This window comes from Trachypithecus francoisi, unplaced genomic scaffold (genome assembly GCF_009764315.1).
Source record: "Trachypithecus francoisi isolate TF-2019V2 unplaced genomic scaffold, Tfra_2.0 Lachesis_group3, whole genome shotgun sequence".
Classification (NCBI taxonomy): domain Eukaryota; kingdom Metazoa; phylum Chordata; class Mammalia; order Primates; family Cercopithecidae; genus Trachypithecus; species Trachypithecus francoisi.
In genome coordinates, this window is record NW_022681468.1 from 32,351,194 (window position 1) to 32,376,591 (window position 25,398).

The 25,398-nt window shown below is 45.4% G+C and overlaps 1 protein-coding gene across 1 annotated transcript; it reads right to left on the reverse strand.

Moving 5' to 3' along the window:
* Positions 1-1,096: 1,096 nt before the first annotated feature.
* Positions 1,097-24,214, reverse strand: DLST (dihydrolipoamide S-succinyltransferase). The gene is made up of 15 exons (XM_033187420.1): positions 24,066-24,214; positions 23,438-23,471; positions 19,784-19,832; positions 16,307-16,362; positions 16,111-16,185; positions 15,556-15,611; positions 14,335-14,446; positions 12,497-12,649; positions 12,058-12,134; positions 11,075-11,172; positions 6,668-6,798; positions 4,855-4,928; positions 4,480-4,563; positions 3,627-3,794; positions 1,097-2,666 (listed from the first exon to the last, which is right to left on the reverse strand). The coding sequence occupies exons 1-15, from the start codon at positions 24,126-24,128 to the stop codon at positions 2,532-2,534; spliced, it is 1,365 nt and encodes a 454-aa protein (XP_033043311.1). The 5' UTR covers positions 24,129-24,214; the 3' UTR covers positions 1,097-2,531.
* Positions 24,215-25,398: the final 1,184 nt, after the last annotated feature.

Here is a 25,398-nt window from a genome sequence, read left to right on the forward strand (position 1 = left end):
GCTTTTGAAAATTAAAAAAAAATAAAATCCTGGCCGAGCGCGGTGGCTCAAGCCTGTAATCCCAGCACGTTGGGAGGCCGAGACGGGCGGATCACGACGTCAGGAGATCGAGACCATCCTGGCTAACATGGTGAAACCCCGTCTCTAATAAAAAATACAAAAAACTAGCCGGGTGCGGTGGCGGGCGCCTATAGTCCCAGCTACTCGGGAGGCTGAGGTAGGAGAATGGCGTGAACCCGGGAGGCGGAGCTTGCAGTGAGCTGAGATCCGGCCACTGCACTCCAGCCTGGGCGACAGAGCGAGACTCCGTCTCAAAAAAAAAAAAAAAAATAAAATAAAATAAAATCCTAAGCCCCCCAACCATCTGTATGGACCCCTCCTCTCAGTCAAGGGCATTCCAAGTTAACCTGAAAAGCTAGTTTGGGCCATGGTGGGAAGAGGGAGCCAGCCATGCCTCATTATACCCTATAACAGGCTCCTTAATTCTGATGAGAAGCATTTAATCTATTTTCTCTGAAGCCTGCTGGCTGGAGGCTTCATCTGTGTAAAACCTTGGTCTCCACAACCCCTTATTGTAACCCAGACATTACTTTCTATTGATTCCAGGTCTTTAGATAGTAACTCTTTCAACAAATTGCCAATCAGAAAATCTTTGATTCTGCCTATGACAACACCCCTAGGCCTTGAGCTGTCCTCCCTCTACAGACCAAACCACTGTACATCTTACATGTATTGACTGGTGTCATGTCTCACTAAAATGTATTAAATGTGTAAAACTAAGTTGGAGCCAGACCACCTTGAACACGTTCTCAGGATCTCCTAAAGGTTGTGTCACAGACCATCAGTCACTCACATTTGGCTCAGAATAAATCTCTTCAAATATTTTACAGAGGTTGACTCTTTTTGGCAACACTTTCCTGGCTGGCAGTCAGGATTCTACCTTCTGTCAAATTAGGACAGTGTTAACTTCCACATAAGGGATTTCTGATTCCAAAAGATAAGCAACAGGACCTTAAGTGGTTTTCAATGATGTCAGTGCAACAGTGCTGGGGACTTGTACCACCTCGGTAGCCAAAAGGAACACAGATACAGGAACCCTGTTTGAGAACATCTGCCCTTTAATTTGCATTTAAAATCAGTTTCTTTAAATACTTTAGTTACAAGTTCTGAATAGTGAAGACAGAGTAGTAGATGCTGCAGGCACTCAGTATTGGCTCCCACCCCTTACCCCTCCCCCACCCCCAGGCCTCACTTCTTGGCTCAAGATACAAAAGGGCACTCTCTACTGGCCCTGGTGCCAAATGCCAGCAGTCTCGGGCCTGGATGCGGTTGGATACAAAGCCATGAATCCCAGTAGCTTTCACTCGCATTTAACCATGCTCCAAGGAATTCCAACGATTGTGCCCAGATCCACGGGCAACACACCTTAGAAATGACCTCATCCATTTCACTACTATGTACTAACACCCTCAGGGTGGTTTCCTACCCCAGTCCATGTCCTCCAGATCTGTGTCCTGCAGAGGAAGAGACAAGGCCCCACTATAACGCAGGAAGGAATAAGAACTACCTCCTCAGCCCATGTGCTTACAGCAACTTAATTGAAAAGCTCAAGTCAATCTGAGTCAGTCTAGAGGAGACCTCCCTTCCCTAGTCTCTACCAGGCTCCGGCCCTTCCTCAGGACCACGCTCGGTCCCACTGCCATGATGTGCTAGAATCTGCTCTAAGTAAGAACAAGGTGCTAGAATGAGGCCCAGCAACCAGGAAAGGGTTTGGAAAGGGTTGCTACAGCCCCATCTGTGTGAGATTGTGCCAAGACGAGTCTTCCTGGTGTAAGCCTATGATGGAGAGCGTCCGCCCGGGCTCTCCTATGGTGATTACAACATGTGACCTCAGGGGACCTCTGCCCTCTCCTCCCACTCACACACCCAGATCCCCTGGCCTGTGCTTCCTGGAAGAGGTAGAAGAGGCATCTTGAAGTCAATGACAACGGAGAATGAAGGTGCCACTGAAGAAGCAAAGCAGCACCTCTTTGCCTGTGTTCAATCCCTCCACACAAGTGGAATCAAGGGAGAATGTGCACAGCCAGGACAGAGGCTGCTCTGAGCTTGGGAGGCACAGCATCCTCCTAAACATCTCTGCAGAACAAACTTTGAAAAGATAGGAACTTAATAACATGGTCCCCGGGGGTTTCTCTATAGTATACCAGCACTAGGGAGAAGCAAAATCATCTCTGCGGAGGGTTGATGGAAGAAAGGCAGGAATATGGATGAGCATCCATTAAGGCTCTCTCTCTCAAGCCTAAGGAATTAAGATATTCGAGGGTATGAGACAGGTGCAGAGAGGGAGAGAGCCTGGCAGGAACACCAAGAAAAGACCTGTGACTGCTGGTTACATAGTGCTCTGCTTCCTTGCTTGAGGCCAACAGCATGTGCCTGCCTGTCACCAGGCTAACCCGGGACCCATGACGGGACAGGGAGAAGACTGATTTTCAGTTCCTGCATGATCAATTTATAGGGTGTGTGGGTTCCTCCTAAAGATCCAGGAGGAGGACTCTGGGATCCTCTACCGCTGCCTTGATTTTGCGGAGGAAAGTCACAGCCTCTCTGCCGTCAATCAGCCGGTGGTCGTAGGTCAGTGCCACGTACATCATGGGCCGCACCTCCACCTACAGAGAGGAAAGGTCAATAGGTTTGTCCCCAGCAAGCCACAGCCAGCCTTGCTGAAGGAGGAGATTCAGCACGGCCCATAAGAAAGTTCCTATTTCCAGAGCCTTTCCTATTGATGTTGCCTCTGCATATTTACAGTATTTTCAGTATTTCACCAGGCCTTACCCTCAGTGCAAAGCTTCCCCACTCAGAAACAAAGTTTGCCAAGAAAACTGTCCTCTCACAACTGTCTTTTATTTTTTAAAAACATACTCTGCCCTCTAATGCATCTGCTGCCTACAAGGAAAGTTTTCCCTTCAGTTCTGGCTGCCTGTACTTGCTTCTCTGGGGTTAGAATTAAAAAAAAAAAAAAAAAATTAAGCTGGGGTCTACAAATTCTGGAATTATATGTGTAGTTGGGTGTGTGGGCATTTTCCAGGAAGAGCTACGGATTTTGGTTTCACACAGGATTCAGTAACCCAAAAGGATTCTAAACACAGGAGTTCCCAGAAAGCTTTTTGATATCAACATATCTTCTAAGGGCCAGCTCAAGCCCCTTTAATACTTAATTCTCTGAACTCCCGGGAAACTTCCAAGCTTTATCATACAACTTGCCAGTTCATAGACTGACATGCATAAATGTCATCTGTTTCCCAGGGGCAAGGGACCACGTCTCCAACTATATCTCCCACTCCATAGAAGCAAACAAGCCTTCTCAGCTCAGTGGTTCTCAAACTTGAATATGTATCAGGATCATCTGCACTTCTTAAGTCTGGGATGGGGTCTAAGAATATGCATCTCTAACAAGGTCCCAGATGATGCTGATCCAGACCACAATTTGATAATCAGTGCCTTAGCTATTAGAAACTAAGAAATGGAACTTAGGCCTGAAATTATAGTTAATGTTTTGCAATTAGCATTTAGTTGGATTTCCCCTTCATCAAGACCTAGCCACTAGGACCTTAGAAGTGAGTTCCTACCTTGCCTCCTACAGCCACTGGCCTGTCAAAGATGGCATGCATCCCCAGGATGGCAGACTGAGGGGGGTTAATAATGGGTGTTCCAAAGAGCGAGCCAAAAACGCCTCCATTGCTAATGGTGAAGGTACCGCCATCCATATCTTCAATGGCAAGTTCATTCTTTCGGGCCTAAAAACAGATTTCGTAATTGAAATATTAAGCCAACCCAGCTTCCTTCATCTAAAGTCAGTCCATAATCCCAGCACTTTGGGAGGCTGAGGCAGGAGGACTGCTTGAGGCCAGTTCAAGGTCAACCTGGGCAACATAGTGAGACCCCACCTCTACAAAAAACTTTATTAGCTAGGCATGGTGGTGCACACCTGTAGTCCCAGCTACTCAGGAAGCTGGGGCAGGAGAATCGCTTGAGCCCAGGAGTGCAAGGCTGCAGTAAGCTATGACCCTACCACTCTACTCCAGCCTGGGCAACACAGTGAGACCCTGCCTCTAAAAACAAAAAAGCGAAGGAAGTCCAGAAAGCTTGTATCATGAGATTGATGGCACAAGCGCCAGCTTCCGTGTGACAGTTGTCCGGCTGAGGTGTCTATGACCAGGGCTCCACCAGAGAAAAGGCACAACTTCATAGAGCTGAAGACTTCAAAGATCTTTTCTAGCAGGTCTCATCTGATGAGATTTCAGTTACCAGAGCACGGTGAACTCCACCAGATAGATAAAATACTTAGCTCTCATGGGCCACTGCTCTTCTCAGGGGCTATGCACTTGACGTTCCATGAGCACTGCTCGCTGGCGAGCCCAGCCTTCCGAAGGCTCTCTTCCCTCGCCTGCTCAGTAGCTTGTATACATCTTTCTACTTTACCTTCTCTCCCAGTTCAGTGATGGTCCGTTCAATATCTGCATAATTCATAGCTTCCACATTCCTGATGACTGGAACTACCAGACCCTGAAGACGGTGAAGAGCTGTTTTCAGTTGCAAATTAACATTACCTTTTATAGTTACAACTCCCTTGATTCAACCAGTGGTATCCCCTCCCTAGAATACCTTCATTACTCAATGTGATTAACAGAAAGTCTTAAGATAAAAGAATGTGGCATGGTTTAAAAGAAAAAAAGTTACTAACTCCTTCCTAAAAATACAGAATTAAAGAAATGATTTCTCTTGTGTGATCTCCTTCTTCACACAGATAAGGTGAGGGTCTAAGACCAGCGTTCCCCATCTCCTGCCCCAACATACCCGTGGGGTGGCCACTGCAACACTGATGTCAATATAATCCCTATACACCACCTCTTTGGTTGTATCGTCAATCACTATGAGAGAGAAAATACATGTTACACACAACTCCCCAGGCAGGCCAAGGCTAATGAGGTAATATCTGCATTAACAGAGTAAAAATCTGCAGAGCTTGATACAGCGTGGGCGGACCAACCACCATGAACACCATAGCATTATGCAAGGCAGCTGGCATTCCACTTACTCCATCCCAACCAAGCGTAGTATCTCCCAAGTCCCCTGACTGAGCCTGGGCAGAGAAGCACCCATTTCTTTGGCAGCCCTAAGAAGGGCTCAACACACTGGCTTACATAGGATAGGTATGCACTAAATTCTCGTTAAGTAGCTCTATTCAAGCTCTCCCTTTGCAGAGAATGACTATGGTTAACAAATGTTCCAAAAAAGGGTAAATTTGGAAAGGAAAAGGGGTACAGAGATGCTACACATTCTCTGCTTCCGACTCTCAACAAGAGGAAGGGGGGAGATCCAAGAGTAAGCGGGGTGATCTGGCTTTGAAATATGCTACCTTGAGAGATGGCAAACCAGCATCTGAAAATGTACACCTAGCACTAATGGGAAAATAAAGGCTTGGGAATCATTTCCACAGAAAGTCCAGGTTGTATTGTTAGATAAGACATCCAGAGGAGGCCGGGCGCGGTGGCTCAAGCCTGTAATCCCAGCACTTTGGGAGGCCGAGACGGGCAGATCACGAGGTCAGGAGATCGAGACCATCCTGGCTAACACGGTGAAACCCCATCTCTACTAAAAAAAAATACAAAAAACTAGCCAGGCGAGGTGGCGGGCGCCTGTAGTCCCAGTTACTCGGGAGGCTGAGGCAGGAGAATGGCGTAAACCCGGGAGGCGGAGCTTGCAGTGAGCTGAGATCCGGCCACTGCACTCCAGCCTGGGCGACAGAGCAAGACTCCATCTCAAAAAAAAAAGACATCCAGAGGAAGCATGTAACGTGAAAAAGAGGCCATGAGAACTTTTGAGAGCCGCCTACATGTGTGGGCAAGCAGAAGGGGCCCACTGAAAAAGACAGCATCAGTCAGGGAGGCATAAGAATGGGAAAAACAAGAAGAGGTATACATATGGGCAAAACAAAGATGGCCTTCTACCTCCTTAGAGCACACTATTCAACAGGAGGGACTAGGGCTTCTGCTTCTAGACCTTTAGGGCCCCTGACATTGCTGAGGATGGCAAAAGTATCACTGCCCCCTCTCCAATCTCCCAAGGAACAGAGAAGTGTGTCAACAGGAAAGCAGAGTGCTTGTTAGGTCCACACTACAATGACATAGGTGAGTAAAAAGGAAAGAAAACGAGCACCAAGTCCATGAAAGAGAGGCCAAGCCCAAGCTCCCAGTGAGGCCCATCGACCTGAGATCGAAGGTCAGCCAGGAGCCTACACCAAGTGTGGAAGTCAGGCCCCAAGGTAACAGGGCCTGTGGAGCTGGGGAAGGGGAGGAAGCAGGAACACGAGCTTCCACCTTGACAGGAGACAGCATGGAGAGCTGGGCTATCCCAGAACTGCCTGCTGCCTGAGCAGCTGCCAAGCAGTACACTGGGAAGAGAAACTGTTCTGCCCAGCTGGTGGGGAGAAAGTAATCATGATGCTGCTTCAAGGAAGTGAACCAATAAATCCCTGGGGAAGATACTCATATTTCTATAGGTAGCAAATAAAAAGCCTTGGTCTGTTGATCCTCTGCATGTGGGAGCAGGTCTGTGCTCATACACCTACCTCCCAGGACCTCTCCAATTCTGGCCACAAGCAACTCACCTGCATTTACAACAGGCTGTTCCTGCAAGGCAAAGGCTGAGGCCTTCACAAATGCCGACATGAAGCCTAGTTTGAGGTTATGTTTCTTCAAAAAAGCCTCTTTGTGCCGAGCCCTCATCTCCTGGATGTTACTGTGAAAACATTACAAAACAAACTGACCACAAAGCCTGTATTTTGACTTTCACACAGGTTTCTCACTCCATATACACAATCAGGTGAGAGCTTTTCCCTCACTCTGGACCATTACCTTAGTTCAAGTTTTGAAATAGTCTACCTGAGGTTAACACAGTAACTCTGTTCTTTTACAAAGAAATATAAAGGAATCAGGCCCAATCTGTCTTTAAGGTGGGTTGAGCTCTTTACAGGGCTCCTTCATGGTCTAGAAGTCAGATTTCAGTGACACATCATATGAACAAGAGATCACACAGCACACCAACATCCTTCCCCTGAATAACTGAGCTATCCATCTTGAAAAAAAAAATTGTTTTAAAGTATAAACAAAATCTACAAAATAAGCAATATTCTTTTTATTTATTGTTAGAATACAAAAAAAAAAACCCACCAAATCTGAGTGTAACTCCCATGTGATACTCCTCCTATCTCTTGATTAGTGGAGACTAAAATAAACACTTCACAGGTGCATGAGGCTCCATGTGGGAAAAAGCAGTCATGACTATGCACGGAAGGGTATAACCCAGTGTTCTTTCAGACTCATGGAAAGTCATATTCATTCTTCATCTTTCCAGAGTCAGCAGTTCCATCCACTTATTCTTTCAAACAGGCACTAACACCTACTACATGTGAGGGTCAGGGCCAGGCACCAAGATACAAAGCTAATTAAGACATAGCTCTTGCCCTTAAGATTAGTTTAATGGCTGTGATTTCTTGGTATTTAGAAAAGTGGCCACCTGTGGTTTAGGCTGCTCCCCTTCAGATGAAGCGGCAAGTCTTCTGAAAAGCCTTTACAACATGAACAGCCTTTATTCTTTTGGGACTGGTTTTTTTCAAAGACACATTGCAGAGTTAATGGGAAATGGCTTTCCCATCACTTTGCTGCAGAAACCTCAGTATTTATTGGAATGCAATAATGCAGTTCTACGATGAAAATTGAATTTAACTTTATCTCAGGGCCAAATGATCAGTTCTCCCTTTCTCCCTCTAATGGCCTAATTAGACATTAGCATGAAAGGTAAGATGTGGTACAATTTTAACAGCCCCCTTCAAATCTTTTGTTTTTGAAAAAGGAAGTTTTTCCAAGGGGGACTGATTGGGTTTAAAATGCTTGTTTTCCTGATTCTAACCTTATTTAGTGCTAGGATTACCGCCCTAAACACATTACTGGTTCCCAAGACACAAGAGCTGCAGAAGAGGGAAAGGGATGTGATCAACATCTCTGCTCTCAAACCTGCCCAAACGTTATTGTCTGGTCATTAAGTAGTTTCTATTTCAGAGCTCTGCCCTTGGAGGCAAAGGCTGGGACAATAGGGGAAGGGAGAAGGTCTCAGAAAGGTCCCTTATGGGTTAGCTGATCAGCAGAAGACCCAAAGGGCACTCGATCTAAACCAAATTAGGCTGCAGCAAGACTGCAAGCCATTGTTAAGTGACACCTTGATTAGCCGCTGAAAGGAGATCCAGCTATTATGCTTACTTTCCAATCAAAGCTGTTGGGCCAACTGCATCTTTCAGGGCCACAAATATTTACATGTTTTGTCTTAAGAAATTGGGTAGAATTTCAAAGTCCAATTCAATTTGTGTACAATTTGGCCCTAATGCACTGAAACATAAGCTGCAGCCTTTGTGATTCATTAGTCAAGGTCCTTCCCCTACATCCTATGAACAAGAGAGAAATCTTTGGCTTGAATGTCATCCAGTCTCTTCAGAAAGTTTCCCAATAGAATGGATGACATCTAGTAAAACAGGTCACAGAGCCCTACTCTAAACAATGCCACAGCAGACTATCAAGAAAACACTCCCTTCTCCCTATTTTTCAAACTCTTTCCAAAGAAAAGCAAATTTCTCTAATGAAAAGTAGATGTGAAGACAAAACCCTCAGGACAAAAAGAAACAAAGAGATGATCTGAGACTTGATTTGCTTCCTGACTTAAATATAAACTCCTACCCTGGCATTCAAAACGCTCTGAAATAAGGATCCAGCCTTCTTTACCATTCTTTGCTATACATAATCCTCACAACAGAAATTATTTTTGACAATTTCTCAAATGTGTCTTCCACTTTCCCATCTCATGGTCTACACTGTTAACATCGTCTGGAATGACCTTTCTCCACAAGGCTGACAAAATGCTAGCCATTCTTGAAGACCTGTTTAAAAATTCTTTTCTGGCCAGGCATGGTGGCTCATGCCTATAATCCCAGTGGGAGACCAAGGCAGGAGGATGGCCTGACCCTAGAAGTTCAGGAGACCAGCCTAGGCAACATAGCAAGATCTTGTCTCTACAAATACTAAAAAAACTGGCCAAGCCTGGTGGCACACGCCTGTGTTCCCAGTGGTCCCAGTCATTTGGGAGGCTGAGGCAGGAGGATCACTTGAGCCTCCCAAGTAGCTGAGACTATAGGTCCACGCCACCATACCTAATTTTTTTTCTTTGAGATGGAGTCTCTTCTGTTGCCCAGGCTGGAGTGCAGTGGCACAATCTCTGCCACTGCAACCTCCTCCTGGGTTCAAGCAATTCTCGTGCCTCAGCCTTCCCATTAGCTGGGATTATAGGCATGTGCCACCGTGCCTGGGTAATTTCTGTATTTTTACTAGAGGCAGAGTTTCACCATGTTGGCCAGGCTGGTCTCGAACTCCTGGCCTGGCCTCATGTGATCCAACCACCTTAGCCTCCCAAAGTGTTGGGATTACAAGTGCGAGCCACTGCACCCAGCCCTCACTTGGCTAATTTTAAAATTTTATGTAGAGACAGTCTCGCTATGTTGCCCAGGCTGGTTTCCAACTCCTAAGCTCAAGCGATCCTCCTTCCTTGCCCTCCCAAAGCTCTGGGATTACAGGCACGAGCCATGGCGCCCAGTCTATAACCCCACTGAATTCCACAGTACAGTACTCTGTATACAGTACACACTCAAAACATGTTTGTCAAATTTCTCTTCCTGACAGTGCTGATACCTGAACACATCAAAATCTTGAAGAAAACAGGTGAGTCAACAATTAGCTCACTATAGAAATGGGCATACCCAGTGAATTAGTACCTTTGGTTAGCATTCTAAGGTTCTTTAAAAACACAACTTGTTTTCCATTTCACTATCAAAACTGGGTAAAATGAAAGACAAGCCTAGCCTATCTTTGCCTTTTCATCTACCTGATTCTGAATCACTTAGGAAAACATGTAAGGAGCAACCCCTGTGTGAAAGAAGGAGGGTGTGGTGCCCGGGCTCTTGGCATGCTGTCAAGGCTTCTCCACCCCGAGTGGGAGACCTTTGCATAAACCACGTTGGCCTGGTTGTCCCATTTCTGTTTGGCAACCTAACACTAGTCAGACTGTACAACTATGACTACTCTCATTTATCAGAAATCACAAGATTCAGGTTTAAAAGTCTAAAATGCTAAGTTGTTGGGTTTTTCTTGAGACAGGGTCTCAGTCTGTCACCCAGGCTGGGGTGCAGTGGCATGATCTCAGCTCACTGTACCCTCAACCTCCTGGGCTCAAATGATCCTCTCATCTCAGCCTCCCAAGTAGCTGGGGCTACAGGTGTGCACCACCACACCTGGCTAATTTTTGTATTTTTTGTCAAGGTGGGGTTTCACCTTGTTACCCAGCTGGTCTTGAACTCCTGGACTCAAGCAATCTGCCTGCCTTGGCCTCCCAAAGTGCCAGGATTATAGGTGTGAGCCACTATACCTAGCCAAGGCTAAGGTTAAGGTCATGGAGAAGGCAGGCATAGTATCAGGAAAGCCAATTAGAGAAGAAGCCAGTGGGTTGCTCTGTGAAAGTTAACAATAAACAGGCCGGGTGCAGTGGCTCACAACTGTAATCCCAGCACTTTGGGAGGCCGAGGCGGGTGGATCACGAGGTTAGGAGATCGAGACTATCCTGGCTAACATGGTGAAATCCTGTCTCTACTAAAAAAATATAAAAAATTAGCCGGGCGTGGTGGCGGGCGCCTGTAGTCCCAGCTACTCAGGAGGCTGAGGCAGGACAATGGTGTGAACCCGGGAGGTGGAGCTTGCAGTGAGACAAGATCACCCCACTGCACTCTAGCCTGGGAGACAGCGAGACTCCGTCTCAAAAAACAAAACAACAAAAAAAACAATAAACAAAGCAAAGAGATACCTCTTCCCTGACAAGTTAGTTTTAGAATCAGCACTAGATAAAGAGATAAGGACGGGGCAAGTTCAAGTGTTCTCTAACAAAAAAGGGCTTAGGGGATAAGAGGGGCTAGAGACACTACCTCATGTCAATCTCGTTAAAAGTTGTCAGCATTGCACATGTATTCTGGGCCTCCTTCAGACGCTGAGCAATGCGCTGCCGCATCCTGTTCATTTTCTCCTGAAAGCGAGAGTGGAACAAGCATTGACAATCTGATCTCTCTGGGTCAAGCATTCCCCATGTAGTCAGAAAGAACATGGCTTGCCACGAGTGGATGGCCAAGGGCTATAGTATCTAAGTAAAACAAGAGCTCTAGGCTTCCCTTTCCTGTGGTGGCTCTTTCTCCTCCAAGCAAAAACATGCAAACACAGGCCAAAACTACTCATTCAGATGTGCCTGAAGCTTGACCAAGAATGAAGGCTCAGAAACGGTGATTTAAAAACCAAAACCAATTTATGAAAGAATGTAGTGTAGTCTAGCCAACACAAGAATCATAAGAAAAAGGGCACTTTCTATTGCTAAAGACTTGCATGACAATAGCTATTTGTGGAACGGAACCTCATAAGCAACAAACTTTTGAGGCTATCATATTTTTAGGAAGTATTCTCAGGCAGAGGAACCACACTCTTGACCATACTTCCTTGAGGTTTTATGTCTGCACCTGACAGCTATTGCTACTGAGTATTATCCCTTAGCTACAGCTACGTATCCCGGAAGTATAGGAATAGAGCTCACTAAACCACCTCTCGAAGTGTGTGACATCGTGGGAGGAAGGGGGTGAGTTACTAAGCTACCATCCCCTACAAATATTTAACTTACCCAAGGCTTTCAATGGTAGCATAATATAGCAGGAAAGCCACTGAACAAGCGTTCAGAAGACCTCGGGTTCTAGTCCTATCATTTGATGGTGATGTGACTATGAAGAAGTTATATCCTAAACTCCCTTTGTCAAGGTTGAGGGAATGAGTTGCCAGCCATTCAAAGGTAGGCACCACCACACCCATACTCCACTAATCTCAACACTTCCCCCTGCCTCTTTCCTGGAAGTGGTCCGCAGAGGCTTACCCGATGTTCTGAACGCAGACCTTTGCCAGCTCCTGGCTCAGCTAGTGGTGGGGCAGCAGTGGGTTTCACTGCAGACACTGAAAATGAAGAGAGGATAAAGTGGCATCAGACAAAGAAAGAAACATCTACTGAGTTTGTGCCAGTGCTTTCATATGTACTGTTACTTAACCTTCAAGATATTCTGAGGTGTATTAGTATCACTCCAACTTCACAGATGAACAATCTGTTCAGATAAATTAAGTGACTAGCCTAAAGACACACAGCTAGTAACAGAAAGCTGAGATGCAAAACAGAACTTCGGATACAAAGTCTAGAATTCTTTCTACAAAGCAGTCAACCTGGCCTGTTCAGAACCATGATTAGTCTTAGAGTTTACCCTGTGAGGGAACATATTAGACGAGATGTTCTCCCACATGACACGTGGGAGTTGGAAGCCTACCAGGTTTGCTAGAAGGAGGTTGTGAGGGTGAGGGCACTGGTGGCATCTGAGTGGGTATGGGTGCTGCAGGGGGAGGAACTGGTGCTGCTGTAGGTTCTGCCTTTGGGGCTGCAGCAGCAGGAGCTTCGGCCGGTTTGGCCTTAGCAGGAGCAGCTGAAAAACAAGAAAAGTAGATGCCACTGGCACTATCTGAAATGGAAAGCAACCAAATCACAGCTACTAAGCCAAATTTAGTGGCAAAAACTCTAGCTCCAATCAAGTAACAAATGTCTACTGGGTATCTGCAATATGCAAAGCACTATGAGACACACACACAATGACATAAGGCACTATTCGCTATTCCTCAGGGTCCCTAAATGTCCGTCAGATAACTGGCTCAATTTAGCTCCCTTCTCGATTTCACAGGTTTCTACTGAATAAATTCAGCAAGTACTTTCAAAGCACCTACCAAGCCCAAGAAAATGTAAACTTCCAAGAGAAAAAAAAAAAGTCTAGGCAATTTAAAATATTGAAATGCATACCTAAAAGTATTTCTAATTACTGATATTCTCCATCCTCTATTCTAACATTATATATGCAAGACTACTACTAAAAAATAGGCTGGGTGCAGTTGCTCATGTCTGTAATCCCAGCACTTTGGGAGGCCAAGGCAGGCGGATCACGAGGTCAACAGATCAAAACCATCCTGGCCAACATGGTGAAACCCCGTCCCTACTAATACAAAAATTAGCTGGACATGGTGGCACGCACCTGTAGTCCCAGCTACTCAGCAGGCTGAGGCAAGAGAATCACTTGAACTCTGGAGGCAGAGGTTGCAGTGAGTCAAGATCAGGCCACTGCACTCCTGCCTGGGCAACAGAGCAAGACTCCATCTCAAAAATAATAATAAATAAAAAAAAAATAAAAAATAAAAATTCATCGAGGGCTAACTTAGGCTTAAGAAAGTGCTTCATCCAGGATGACGCATACATCACTGAGGACAAGTAATAATCTCACAACTTTAAATGAAATGTTTGTTTCTATTTTTCACCCATCTGGACATTATATCCAGGATTAGTGCTAAGACAAACTTCTGCAACAGGAGGACTATCCTTATTTCCTAGCCTTCTACCATATATGGTTTCTACTCTGAGCTTCTGGTCTTGCCTGATTAACCTCAATCATGTGGTCGATCTGCCTTATTAGTGTAACAATGAAAAAGAAATAGACATTTGTGACTCGTTGGTCTACGAGTATGATTCTCGCTTAGGAAAAAGAAATAGAGTTTTTAGTGGTTATGAAATTTCACTAAGAGTCAGATAAACAGTTATTAATCTCTAATCCTATCAGGTCTAGTACAAAGTATTTTGTTTCTCATTTCTTCCCAAAAGAAATACCAACCCTTCCTAGAGATATGAGAGAATAGATGTGAAAAGAAACAACACTGAATTCCCCATAATAGACAACGAGCATTTCCTTTGAGCATTACGTCAGCGCTCAAAAAATTCTGAAGCATTTCAGATTTTGGATTTTCAGTTTTGGAGCATTTTAGATTTTGAGTTTTCAGATTAGGTATGCTCAATCTGTATATCTATAAGAAAAGGTTCAGTTTCTCAGCTCCTGCTAAGAAACACCCATGGAAAGAACAGAGTATAAGGTTCATTTTTTTAAAAATAAACTTTTCTTCTAGAATTTGACATTTAAAGTTCACACTATATATAAATTTACCCCTTATTCCCTCAACTAAGGGCAGCTGGAATGATAGAGTCTTTGACATATCAGGGAATTAGCACATTATGCTCAGTCCCAATCCCAAGAGGGAACACTGGAGACCTTGACCACCAGGAGAACTTCTTTACCACCAGTTTTCCTGAGTGTGAAAAGTGGAGTGCCTCCTTCGACTTTTCCCCCATCAGGTACCAAAAGAGCTTCAATCACGCCATTTGCTGGTGATGGAACCTGCACAGATGTCTGGAAGAGGAAAACAGATGGAGAAAGTCCAAATGTTTATCCAGCATTAGAAAATTAGCTGTATAGAATCTCCAACGAAGCCGGGCATGGTGGTTCATGCCTGTAGTCCCAGTACACTGGGAGGCTAAGGCAGGTGGATCACTTGAGGTCAGGAGTTCAAGACCAGCCTGGCCAACATGGTGAAACCCCATCTCTACTAAAAATTACAAAAATATAATCCCAGCTACTTGGGAGGCTGAGGCAGGAAAATCGCTTGAACCTGGCAGGTGAAGCCAGTATCGCGCCATTGTACTCCAGCCTGGGTGACAGAGCGAAACGCCATCTCAAAACAACAACAACAACAAAAACCTCCAATGAGTCACAAGAGTTGCAACACAATATATAAGGCCCTGCACACAAACACCTAAGGCCACAATTTCAGAGCAAGGGTGATGACAAGTCAACGCTATTGTGAAGATTCACTCTTTCTGTCCTTTCTCAGAAACATTCAGGCAATATTCAGTTAATAGGTTTCCAAGTGATACAGGAAAAACTGGAAACAGCTTACTTACCCTCCTCACCCCCTCACCACACACTACAAGACTAAAGCTACTAAATGAAGTACATAGTACACACACAGCAAACAATTCAAACAATTTAAAGTTAAATGCAGGTCAGGCGCGGTGGCTCACACCTGTAATCCCAACACTTTGGGAGGCAGAGGCAGGCAGATCACCTGAGGTGAGGAGTTTGAGACCAGCCTGGCAAAACCCTGTCTCTACAAAAAGTACAAAAATTAGCCGGGTGTGGTGGCATGCGCCTATAATCCCAGCTACTAGGGAAGCTGAGGCAGGAGAATCGCTTGAACCCGGGAGGTGGAGGTTGCAGTGAGCTGAAATCAGGCCACTGTACTCTAGTCTGGGCAACAGAGCAAGACTCTGTCTCAGAAAAAAAAAAAAGGAAGTTAAAGGAAGTAAAAAGTTTTTTTTTAATTGAACGAATCCAATAATTTTACAACTGAGGTTAGAGCTAGTTAAAAATGATCTCTATACAACGGTTAAGTCCCTGTTTCTTTCATTAGGTTAACTAAGGGAAGCCCATGAAAAACTGGTAATATAAGATAAGCCTACCTTGTCAGTTTCAATCTCACAAACCACTTCATCTTCTGCAACGGTGTCTCCAACAGCTGAAAAGACAATCAAAGTCTACCTGTTAGCGGGGAGCCTCCAGTATGTTACAAGAACCCTTTCCTACAGGGCCAGCAGAAAGTACGTATGTAAAGAAAAGGGCAGAGCTATAAATTCTACAACTATCCTTGGGGGAGGGGAGAATTTTAGAAAGCACTTAAACTTAAGAAGTGAGAGGAGCCAGGCACAGTGGCTCACGCCAACACTTTGTGGCAGGCCAAGGCGGGCAGATCACCTGAGGTCAGGAGTTTGAGACCAGCCTGACCAACATGGTGAAACCCCATCTCTACTAAAAATACAAAAAACTTGGCCATGCGTGGTGGTGCGCACCTGTAATCCCAGCTACTCGGGAGGCTGAGGCAAGAGAATCACTTGAACCTGGGAGGTGGAGGCTGCAGTGAGCCGAGATCATACCACTGCACTCCAGGCTGGGAACAGAGTGAGACTCTGTCTCCCAAAAAAAAGAAAAAAAGAGAGAAAAAAAGAACTAAATCTCACCTTTCTCCCACCTGACATCTCCCTCTGTGACAGACTCTGCAAATGCTGGGGTTTTGACTGTAACCAAGTCATCCTCTAGGAAAAATGCAAACAAGAAAATCACAAGTAGTTCATTTTTCATTATTTTTCTTTAATTAAACTCAATCAATTGTTGCTTTTCCCATAAAATTCCATTCCCAAGAAGGCAGGTACTTACTGCATACAGCTGTAGTTCTGAAGAAGCGAACACTGAAGACACTGTTGTTGTTAATGCTACAAAAGAAACGCACGTTAACTCCTTTAGCAGGTGAACCACTCACACTTTAGTTAAGGCCTCATGGGTCACCTTTCCCTTAAACAGTGACTCTTGACCAGGGGTGTCCATCAGTGTCACTTGGGGAGGAACTTTTTCAAAGTTCACATGTCTAGGCCTCTCTCCCAGGGATTCTGACTCAGCAGGTCTGGAGTAGAGCCTAATGACCCAGGTACCTTAGACGGTGAGCTCCCCAAGTATGCCCAGGCCCCTGTGTTGCAATGCAATGCCAGCTCTCACAAAACACTTACATTTGGTTCTTTAAAGAAAAAATAAGCACCTTGGTCCTTTGTAGACCAAAAGGACTTAGAATCTTGATTTGGTTTTTTGTTTTTTAAGAGACAGAGACTTGCTCTGTCACCCAAGCTAGAGTGCAGTGGCATGATAATAGTTCACTGTAACCTCGAACTCCTGGACTTAAGGGATCCTCCCACCTCTGCCTCCCAAGTAACTGGGACTACAGGCACATGTCACCCAGCTAATTTTTTTAAATTACTCTTTGTAGACTATGGACTTCATTGCCCAGATGGGTCTCCAAGATCCTGCCCAAAGCGCTGGGATTACAAGAGTGAGTCACCATGTCCAGCCAGGTCTCTTTCTTAACTAAATCCAGGATAGATATATGGCTTGCCCAGGGTACAAGCCATTGTGCAAGGTATAATGGAATTTCTGCCTTCAAGATAACAGATTCAGATCAGATAAGGCAGCAAGATTAACAAGGCTATCTTGGGAGTAAAACAAGGTGTTATGCCAAAAAAAAAAAACAAACAAACCCAAAAACAAAAAAAACCACACACAAACTCCATATGGTATCTCCTACTCGGTTCTCTTGCTAGAAAGCAGCACATCAATACATTCTGGACTCATTCAAAACGAACCTCAAAGACCAAGGCATTTACTAATATGGCCTTTACAGTAAATAACAGAAACTGGAGAATGAACTCACCCTGTATGCACAAAGCCATTAACAGTGGTTACCTCTGAGGGGTGAGAGATGTAGACATACATGGTATCTCTGGTTATGTGTTGCACACTTACACCATTTGGGAGAAACATTTGGATTGATGGGGACTTTCACTTTTTACACTTCAGGATTGTTTGAATATTCTACAACAAGCATTTTTATAATAGAAAAGTAAAATAGATTTAAGTTGCCTTTAGGTATTTTTACTTTCATAATGTCAAAATAACTGTAAGATCTATGTATAACCAAGAAAAAAATGAAGATATTTAAAAACTACAGAATACAAAATGTTCTACATATAGTTTGTAACCATGTAAAGTACATGCCTACAGGCAAGAACTAACAGGTAACATGCAAGTGCAGAGACTGCTCTGCAAGTCATCCAGGAACCCAGAGCGGTGGCCACCACTACCAAGAGGCATTCGGGGGGCTAGAGAACAAGGATAAAAAAGTCTTCTCATGGACACCCTTTTTACTTTTTGAATTTTTAACCATGTAAATATAATACTATTAAGTAAAAACATAAAACCAAAAATTATTTTACAATAAAAGATTTCTTAAATAAAGTGGGTACCTTATTCACAGAAAAGGCACAACACACACAAAGATACTGGAATAGGGTGACATAATTAGGGGTGATCCCACACACAGTTCACTTTTTCCTCATTATTTACTTTCAAATATTTAGTGTATTTATGGTAGAGATTCATGATTGTCCCAATTTTCATTTAATTGCAGATGAGTAATACATTTTGAATATCTAAATAACTATTTGTTCACTGCAGAATATTAGAAATAGCAAAAAGAATACTTACAATGGGATCATACCACACAGTAGAAAATGAAATCATTTTGTAACCTGCTTTTTCCCACTTTTCATAGTGTGAACATGTGAACGTGCTACAGTTTAGCCAATCCCTTGCTCTTTGCCATTTTGAGATAAATCTGGTTATACCAGTTCTTTAGTATAGATTCCTAGAGATGGAATTGCTAGACGAAAAGGTACACACAGGCCAGGCCATGGCTCACACCTGTAATCCCAGCACTTTGGGAGGCTGAGGCGGGCGGATCACCTGATGTCAGGAGTTAGAGACCGGCCTGGCCAACATGGTGAAACCCCGTCTCTAGTAAAAATACAAAAATTAGCCAGGTGTGGTGGCGTGCGCCTGTAATCCCAGCTACCCAAGAGGCTGAGGCAGAATTGCTGGAATCCGAGAGGCAGAGGCTGCAGTGAGCTGAGATCGCACCACTGCTCTCCAGCCTGGGCGATAGAGCAAGACTCCGTCTCAAAAACAAAACAAAACAAAACAAAAAAAAACAGAGAAAAAAAGGTACACACATTCAAAGACTTATAACTATCAAATTGTCCACCAAAATAACACAGGAATTCATATTTCTAGTACTGAGTGCAACATTTACTCAATTTAAAAAAATCAGCCAGGCACCGCAGCTCATGCCTGTATCCTCCACTTTGGGAGGCTAAAGCAAGTGGATGGATTGCTTGAGCCCAGGAGTTTGACACCAGCCCGGTTATCATGGCGAAACAATCCCATCTCTACAAAACATACAAAAATCAGCCGGGCATGGTGGCACGTGCCTGTAGTCTCAGCTACTCAGGAGGCTGAGGTGAAAGGATCTCTTGAGCCCAGGAGGCTGAGGATGCAGTGAGCCAAGATCAGGCTACTGCACTCCAGCCAAAGTGGCAGAGCAAGATCCTGTCTCAAAACAAACAACAACAACAAAAACCCTCATTGTGATGTACAGTAAGAAGCTCATCCGCTGACCCCTTCACTTTGAGGATTCTCCCTGTAGAGAAAGCAACCTGACAGCCGTTGAACAGGTAAGTAGAGAGCATTCTCTTAGCATCACCACGAAAACATCTGGAATGCAAAGCAGCATTTAAGCAACATTCATACGCAGAAGTTAATCTGAAACACACAAGGGTGGCCTTTCTCCAAACTCTGCATTATGCAGTAACAGCATTCCCTCCAAACTAGTCAGTCCCAGGACTCAACCAGTTTTAAGCTTTTACTGTTTTTAAAAAATGCTACTGAGAGGATGCTCTCAATCTCCACAATAAATGTAACCTCGAGCCTTTTAGCTGCACTTACATCCAAATAGATTATCTAGGAGCACCCTTCTATATCCCATAGAAAGAGGGTTCCAACTTAACTTTCATTACAATCTAAACACCTGTGGAGAGCAGGCACACTCCTAGTTCAACACCTGACATGGAGCTGATGTTCAAGGAACATCACATGGGAAAAGTGAACATCGAGGTTAGTCTAAGGACTCAACATAATCACCTCAATTTCTAGGTCTGGAGGCCAGTGAAGAATTCAGATGGTCAAATTTAGAACTTTATGTCTTAATAAATAACCCGTGGCCACATGTCTGTACTCCCCAATGATACTTACACAACCTTCCTGCTGTTAGGGTAACCTGGTCCCTGGCATAAGGAGACCCCTGCAAGAAACAAAGTAACTCTTAACCAACAACTCTTATCTCACAAAGGATACATGCTGGGAATGGAAAAGAGGTCTGCTCACCCCCAACCCTGAGACAGAGCAGGATCAACGGCAACAGATATAATCTTTATCATAGAGTCCTGCTTCTCAAACTTTTCCAAAGTAGCCTTAGTGGCAGAGAGCAACTGGGTATGTGAGATTGAGTGGGAATGTGTTTGGCCGGGGAGGAAAGAGAAAAAATTTGATGGCACAGCCCAAAGTAATTATATAATCTCATTTTCCTTAAAAAGTCAGAACTTTTCATTATTCCTGTATGTTTTCATAATAAAATGTCTCTACTCGCCAAGTCTTCAAATACAACTGAAGCCTGAGAAAGACGGGATGGCTTATACTATGACTATACATAACCCAATTTGAGAAGCAAGGAGGATATTTGGTACGGGTTTGAAAAGACTGGGTTGGAAATCTTATCACCCGAACCCTAGTAGTAAAGATTTGGCTACTTTAGGTTCAGGGTCTCCAGCTTGTCCTAGGGCTGAGAGAATCATGTCCCCATCTTTCAGTGTATTGACTTCCCATGCCATTCTGAAGTCTTCCGCCCTGGTCACTCTCAACAACATAAAAGCCGCTTTCTGCCCACCAGCTGTCCTTATCATAGTTAACTGCATGTCCCCAACTGATGACTAGTAACTACAGCTGCCTCTTCTGAATTCTTTCTATCTTTTTTCTTTCAGATTAACAATTCTTTCTGAACCATAGGCTCAAGAGACACCAAATGAGAGCTAGCTCTCTCTTATGCCCACTTCCTCACAAACAACCCAACAGGTAAGCCAGTCACCTCTATGTCCAGCAGCCAATGACTACGCAGTGCAAATTTTAAGCATAGTATGTTCTTGAACTAGAATAGCTGGTGCCCCACACTGATTTTGGGAACCTGGAGTCTAATTCAGAGTTCATCCTACAGCACATTTCATTTGTACAGCACTTTAGGGTTTATAAAAAGCTTTCCCATAATGACCTTACTTTGATTTTACAGTCTCACAACTCTCTGAAGTGGAACGACCATCTGCCATTATTCCCATTTCATATAAGTAGGGCTTCTGGAGGTTAAGTGACTAGCCCAAGGTGAATCCCTGAGCCTAAATGCAAATCCCCAAGTGCAAGGTGCTTTCCATTGTCCTGCCCACCTATAAAGTGGAGAAAATGTTCACTGAGATTGTTCAGGGTTCCCACTTGAAAAATATATATATATATACACACACACACACATACATATATATATATATATATATTTTTTTTTTTTTTTTTGAGACGGAGTCTCGCTCTGTTGCCCAGGCTGGAGTGCAGTGGCCAGATCTCAGCTCACTGCAAGCTCCGCCTCCTGGGTTTATGCCATTCTCCTGCCTCAGCCTCCCGAGTAGCTGGGACTACAGGCGCCCATCACCACATCCGGCTAGTTTTTTGTATTTTTTTTTTTTAGTAGAGACGGGGTTTCACCATGTTAGCCAGGATGGTCTCGATCTCCTGACCTCGTGATCCGCCCGCCTCGGCCTCCCAAAGTGCTGGGATTACAGGCTTGAGCCACCGCGCCCGGCGAAAAATATATGTTATTGAGAGTCCACTACAAGCTGACATTGTGCTAGGTGCCTTATGTTCTCATAACTCAGGATAAAGTCCACACACTTTACATGATACTGTACCGTCCAGCCCACTCTATCTTTCCTGCCAGACAGATTTCTTCCCATGTCTATCACTGGTCAAGCCTTTCCTGTCTGAAAACCTTTGCTCAAGCAATTCTCTTTGCCTGGAATACATTTTCTTAGCTCTTTTATACTCAGGTCTCAGTTAAATGTCACTTCTTCAGGGAAGCCTTTACTGACATTTCCAACCCTCCCAAGCTGGGCTACATCATCCCACCCTCTCATCACACCCTTTATTCCTCTCTGGTAGTAACTACAATTTAATTATGCCCTTGTTGGAGCATAACTGTATACTTGCTCTCTCTCTCCAGCTAGCCCATAAAATCTCGAGGCTAGAGTCCATCTGTATCCCTGTTACCTAGAACAGTGGCTGGCATATAGTAAACACTCAATAAATGATCTGTTGAGTCCATGAGTAAATGAAAGCGTGGTGGGTTAAGAGTTCAGGCTGGGTCAGGTAGACCTGGCTGGATCAACAGCTGGGTGTGTGATCATGGCCAAGGCTTTTAAGCTCTCGTCTTGGGTTATGCACTTGTAAAATAGAAAAAATACTTTTTACTGTTTTGTGATGATTAAAAAATCCACAGAAAGCAGTCATATAAATGCTTGGCACAAAGAAAGCCCACAAGATCAACTCATTCAACAAATACTTAAGCTAGGCATATAACAGAAAATAAGCTATGGATGACACATTTTTTTTTTTTTTTTTAGCTATTGGGATAAAATCTAAACTCCTTCAAGTCTCTATACCATCTTCTATCTCATGCCACTCTCTCCGTTAACCAAAATACTCTGGCCAAATCACCTTTTTTCCAGTTCTTAAGTTCTGCCAACCTCTTTCCTTCCTCAGGGTCTTTGTACATGCCATTCTCTTTCTCCTGGGTTTCACTGGGTTAGCTCCGTCACATCCTGCTGGCCATAACTTTTTTTTTTTTGAGACGGAGTCTCGCTCTGCCGCCCAGGCTGGAGTGCAGTGGCCAGATCTCAGCTCACTGCAAGCTCCGCCTCCCGGGTTCACGCCATTCTCCTGCCTCAGCCTCCGGAGTAGCTGGGACTACAGGCGCCCGCCACCTCGCCCGGCTAGTTTTTTGTATTTTTTTAGTAGAGACGGGGTTCACCGTATTAGCCAGGATGGTCTCGATCTCCTGACCTCGTGATCCGCCCGTCTCGGCCTCCCAAAGTGCTGGGACTACAGGCTTGAGCCACTGCGCCCGGCCAACTTTTTTTTTTTTTAAGACAGAGTATCGCTCTGTTGCCCAGGCTGGAGCGCAATGGTGCGATCTCGGCTCACTGCAAGCTCCGCCCCTCGGGGTTCACACCATTCTCCTGCCTCAGCCTCCCGAGTAGCTGGGACTACAGGCGCCCGCCACCATGCCCGGCTAATTTTTTGTGTTTTTTAGTAGAGAGAGGGTTTCACCGTGTAAGCCAAGATGTCTCGATCTCCTGACCTCGTGATCCGCCCGCCTCGGCCTCCCAGAGTGCTGGTACTACAGGCGTGAGCCACCGCACCCGGCCATGGCCATAACTTTTAAGTCACCTCCTCAGAAATTTCTGGGCTCTTCTGTCCACCCTCACATGTTTCCTTCTCAGCAGTTACAAAAATTTGCCTTTGTTCGCTTGTTTAGCAATTGACACTATCCAACTAGCCAAGGAGCTCCACGAGGGCAAGAACTGTACACTCCTGTATCCCTAGTGTCTAGCACAGTGCCTGACACAGTAGAAACTCAACAACTACGAGCTAAATGAATAAATGATAGCTCATGATTATGTAGCATTGTGTCTCACTACTCTCTGAACCGAACTGTCTTTAGGTATTACGACAAACACAGGCACTCCCGAGTTCCTCACAAACTGCTCTGTCCAGGAGCAGGGCATTTTAGGTGACGGCAAGGGCAGAACTTACCAGGCAGGGAACGTCTCCCTAGAGGGCAGTTCCCCTGTTGAGAAAGAAGACATTATCGACGTCACCCAAGATGAAAAAAAAAAAACAAAAAACAAAAAAACACCCAGCTTTTTCTTTTAAGTACACGCTCAAAGCTGTACCAGTGGTGGTGACAGGTGAATCTCGTAACTCCGAAGGTGAATGCAACACACCGTGCTGGCAGTCCCAATCAACACGCTGGGCCTGCCAAACTATCTCAACTTCCCAATGGGACTCACTAATACCCACTGATTTTAGCAGAGCAAGAGAAGACGGGCGCCGAATCCCGCCAGGGGACTCCGCCGCGCCTCCTCCTTAACTCTGAGTCGAGTAACTGGACGGGCGCGGCTCCCCAGCTCCAGCGCGGAGGGTGGGGTACAGCAGGAAACGTTCCCCGCGGGCTGCCTGGAGAAGGCAGGGGGCCGCTGGGCTCCGCAAAACGGTCCCGAGGGTAACCACGGCCCCGGGCCGCCCAGACCGCGCGGCCTCCGCGTCCCAGTGCCCTTGGTGCACGGTCTGGCCGGCGCGCCGCGCCCCTGCCTTCCAGGCCTTCTGTCCGCCCGCCAACAGACTCCTCACCCGTCGGGGCCCCGGCTCGGCCAGACCGTACCTTCTGGAAGGCAGAAAGCGAGCGGCTGAACGCCCGGGACACACAGCGGGACCGCGACAGCATCGCGGCGGCGGAGCCGAGGGCGGGCGGACACCGGATATAGGGCCCGGCAACAACCGGAAGTGGGGCGGGCCGCAGTACCCGCTGCCCGACGAGGGGTGTTCGGAGCGAACCACTGGCAGGGGGTGGGCGCACGGCTGCGCCCAGTTGCCCGCGCTGCAGCCCAGGAGTTCTGCTCTCTGGAGCAGGCAACCCTAAGGCGCTCTCGGGACCCTCTGCACTGCCTGTCAGCCTGAGCTGGTTCTCCTGAAGGTGTCTACGACTGTCCCGCCACCAGATTGCCCCCGGAGTCAGGCCTCCCCCTACCCTTCCACAGAACTGGCTCTGAGCTTGGCGCCCTTCTCTTTCGGGACCCAATGGCACCGCGCCGTTCCTCCTCTGTACCTTGGGAAGAGAGCGAAGGAGAGGCACGGACTTTGAATTGAAACCTTGTCAGACATGCATGCCTGATCTTACACTTGTGTGGCCTCGGGCAGATGACATTGCCCACCACCTCCAGCATCAGGTTCCTTAACTATTAAAAAAAACAAAAAAACAAAAAAGCACTTGTTACTTCCCTGTCTTCCTAACCCCGAGTCAAAGAAACAGAATCCCAGGAATTTCTAAAGGGCTCCCATTGCCTTTTTACGAGCCGCATATCTTCACCAACTATAGCCTTACTTCTCAACAGCTTCTGATTTTCCCCCTACGCAAATTCCAGCCAAACTAATTGTTCACCATACATCTTGTGCATTTTGGAAGTTGTTCGTTTGTCACCCTATCCCTAGAATATAAACTCCCAGCTTTTTTTTTTTTTTTTTTTAAAGAAACCAGGTCATAGTTCACTGGAGCCTTGACACCCTGGGCTCAAGCGATCCCTCTGCCTCAGCCTCTGGAGTAGCTGGGACTACAGGTGCCACCATGCCAAGGTGACCTCCCCACTCTAAGTGTGCCATTCTTCCCACTGACTTGAAGTGAAAGCACATAGCATGAGTATTCACCTTTAAGGCTCACTTCCTAATTTTAAAAAATGTTCTTTAAACCTCTGGCTGAATTAGTAACACATAAATGTACGAATGAAAAAATTAACCACTTGGTGCCTGTTCATGATGGTTTCTTTATCGGAGGCATTTTGCCTGGCCCTCAGGACCTTTATTTTTCTAATTAATTTATGTTTCAATATAAATCGAGATGGGATCTCACTATGTTGCCTCAAACTCCATCAGGACCTTTACAGTGCCTTCACTCACCTGAACCCTGAAAGCACTGCCACTAGAATTCTGGAAGGATGGGC

What these genes read in the sequence shown, in the direction of transcription:
- DLST (XM_033187420.1), bottom strand. Translation starts at nt 24,128, where the DNA reads ATGCTGTCGCGGTCCCGCTGTGTGTCCCGGGCGTTCAGCCGCTCGCTT. An exon ending in CAGAACTACAGCTGTATGCA is followed by an intron (nt 16,186 to 16,306) that starts GTAAGTACCTGC and finishes CATTTTTCCTAG; the next exon opens with AGGATGACTTGGTTACAGTC. An exon ending in CAGTGGCTGTAGGAGGCAAG is followed by an intron (nt 2,667 to 3,626) that starts GTAGGAACTCAC and finishes TCCTCTCTGTAG; the next exon opens with GTGGAGGTGCGGCCCATGAT.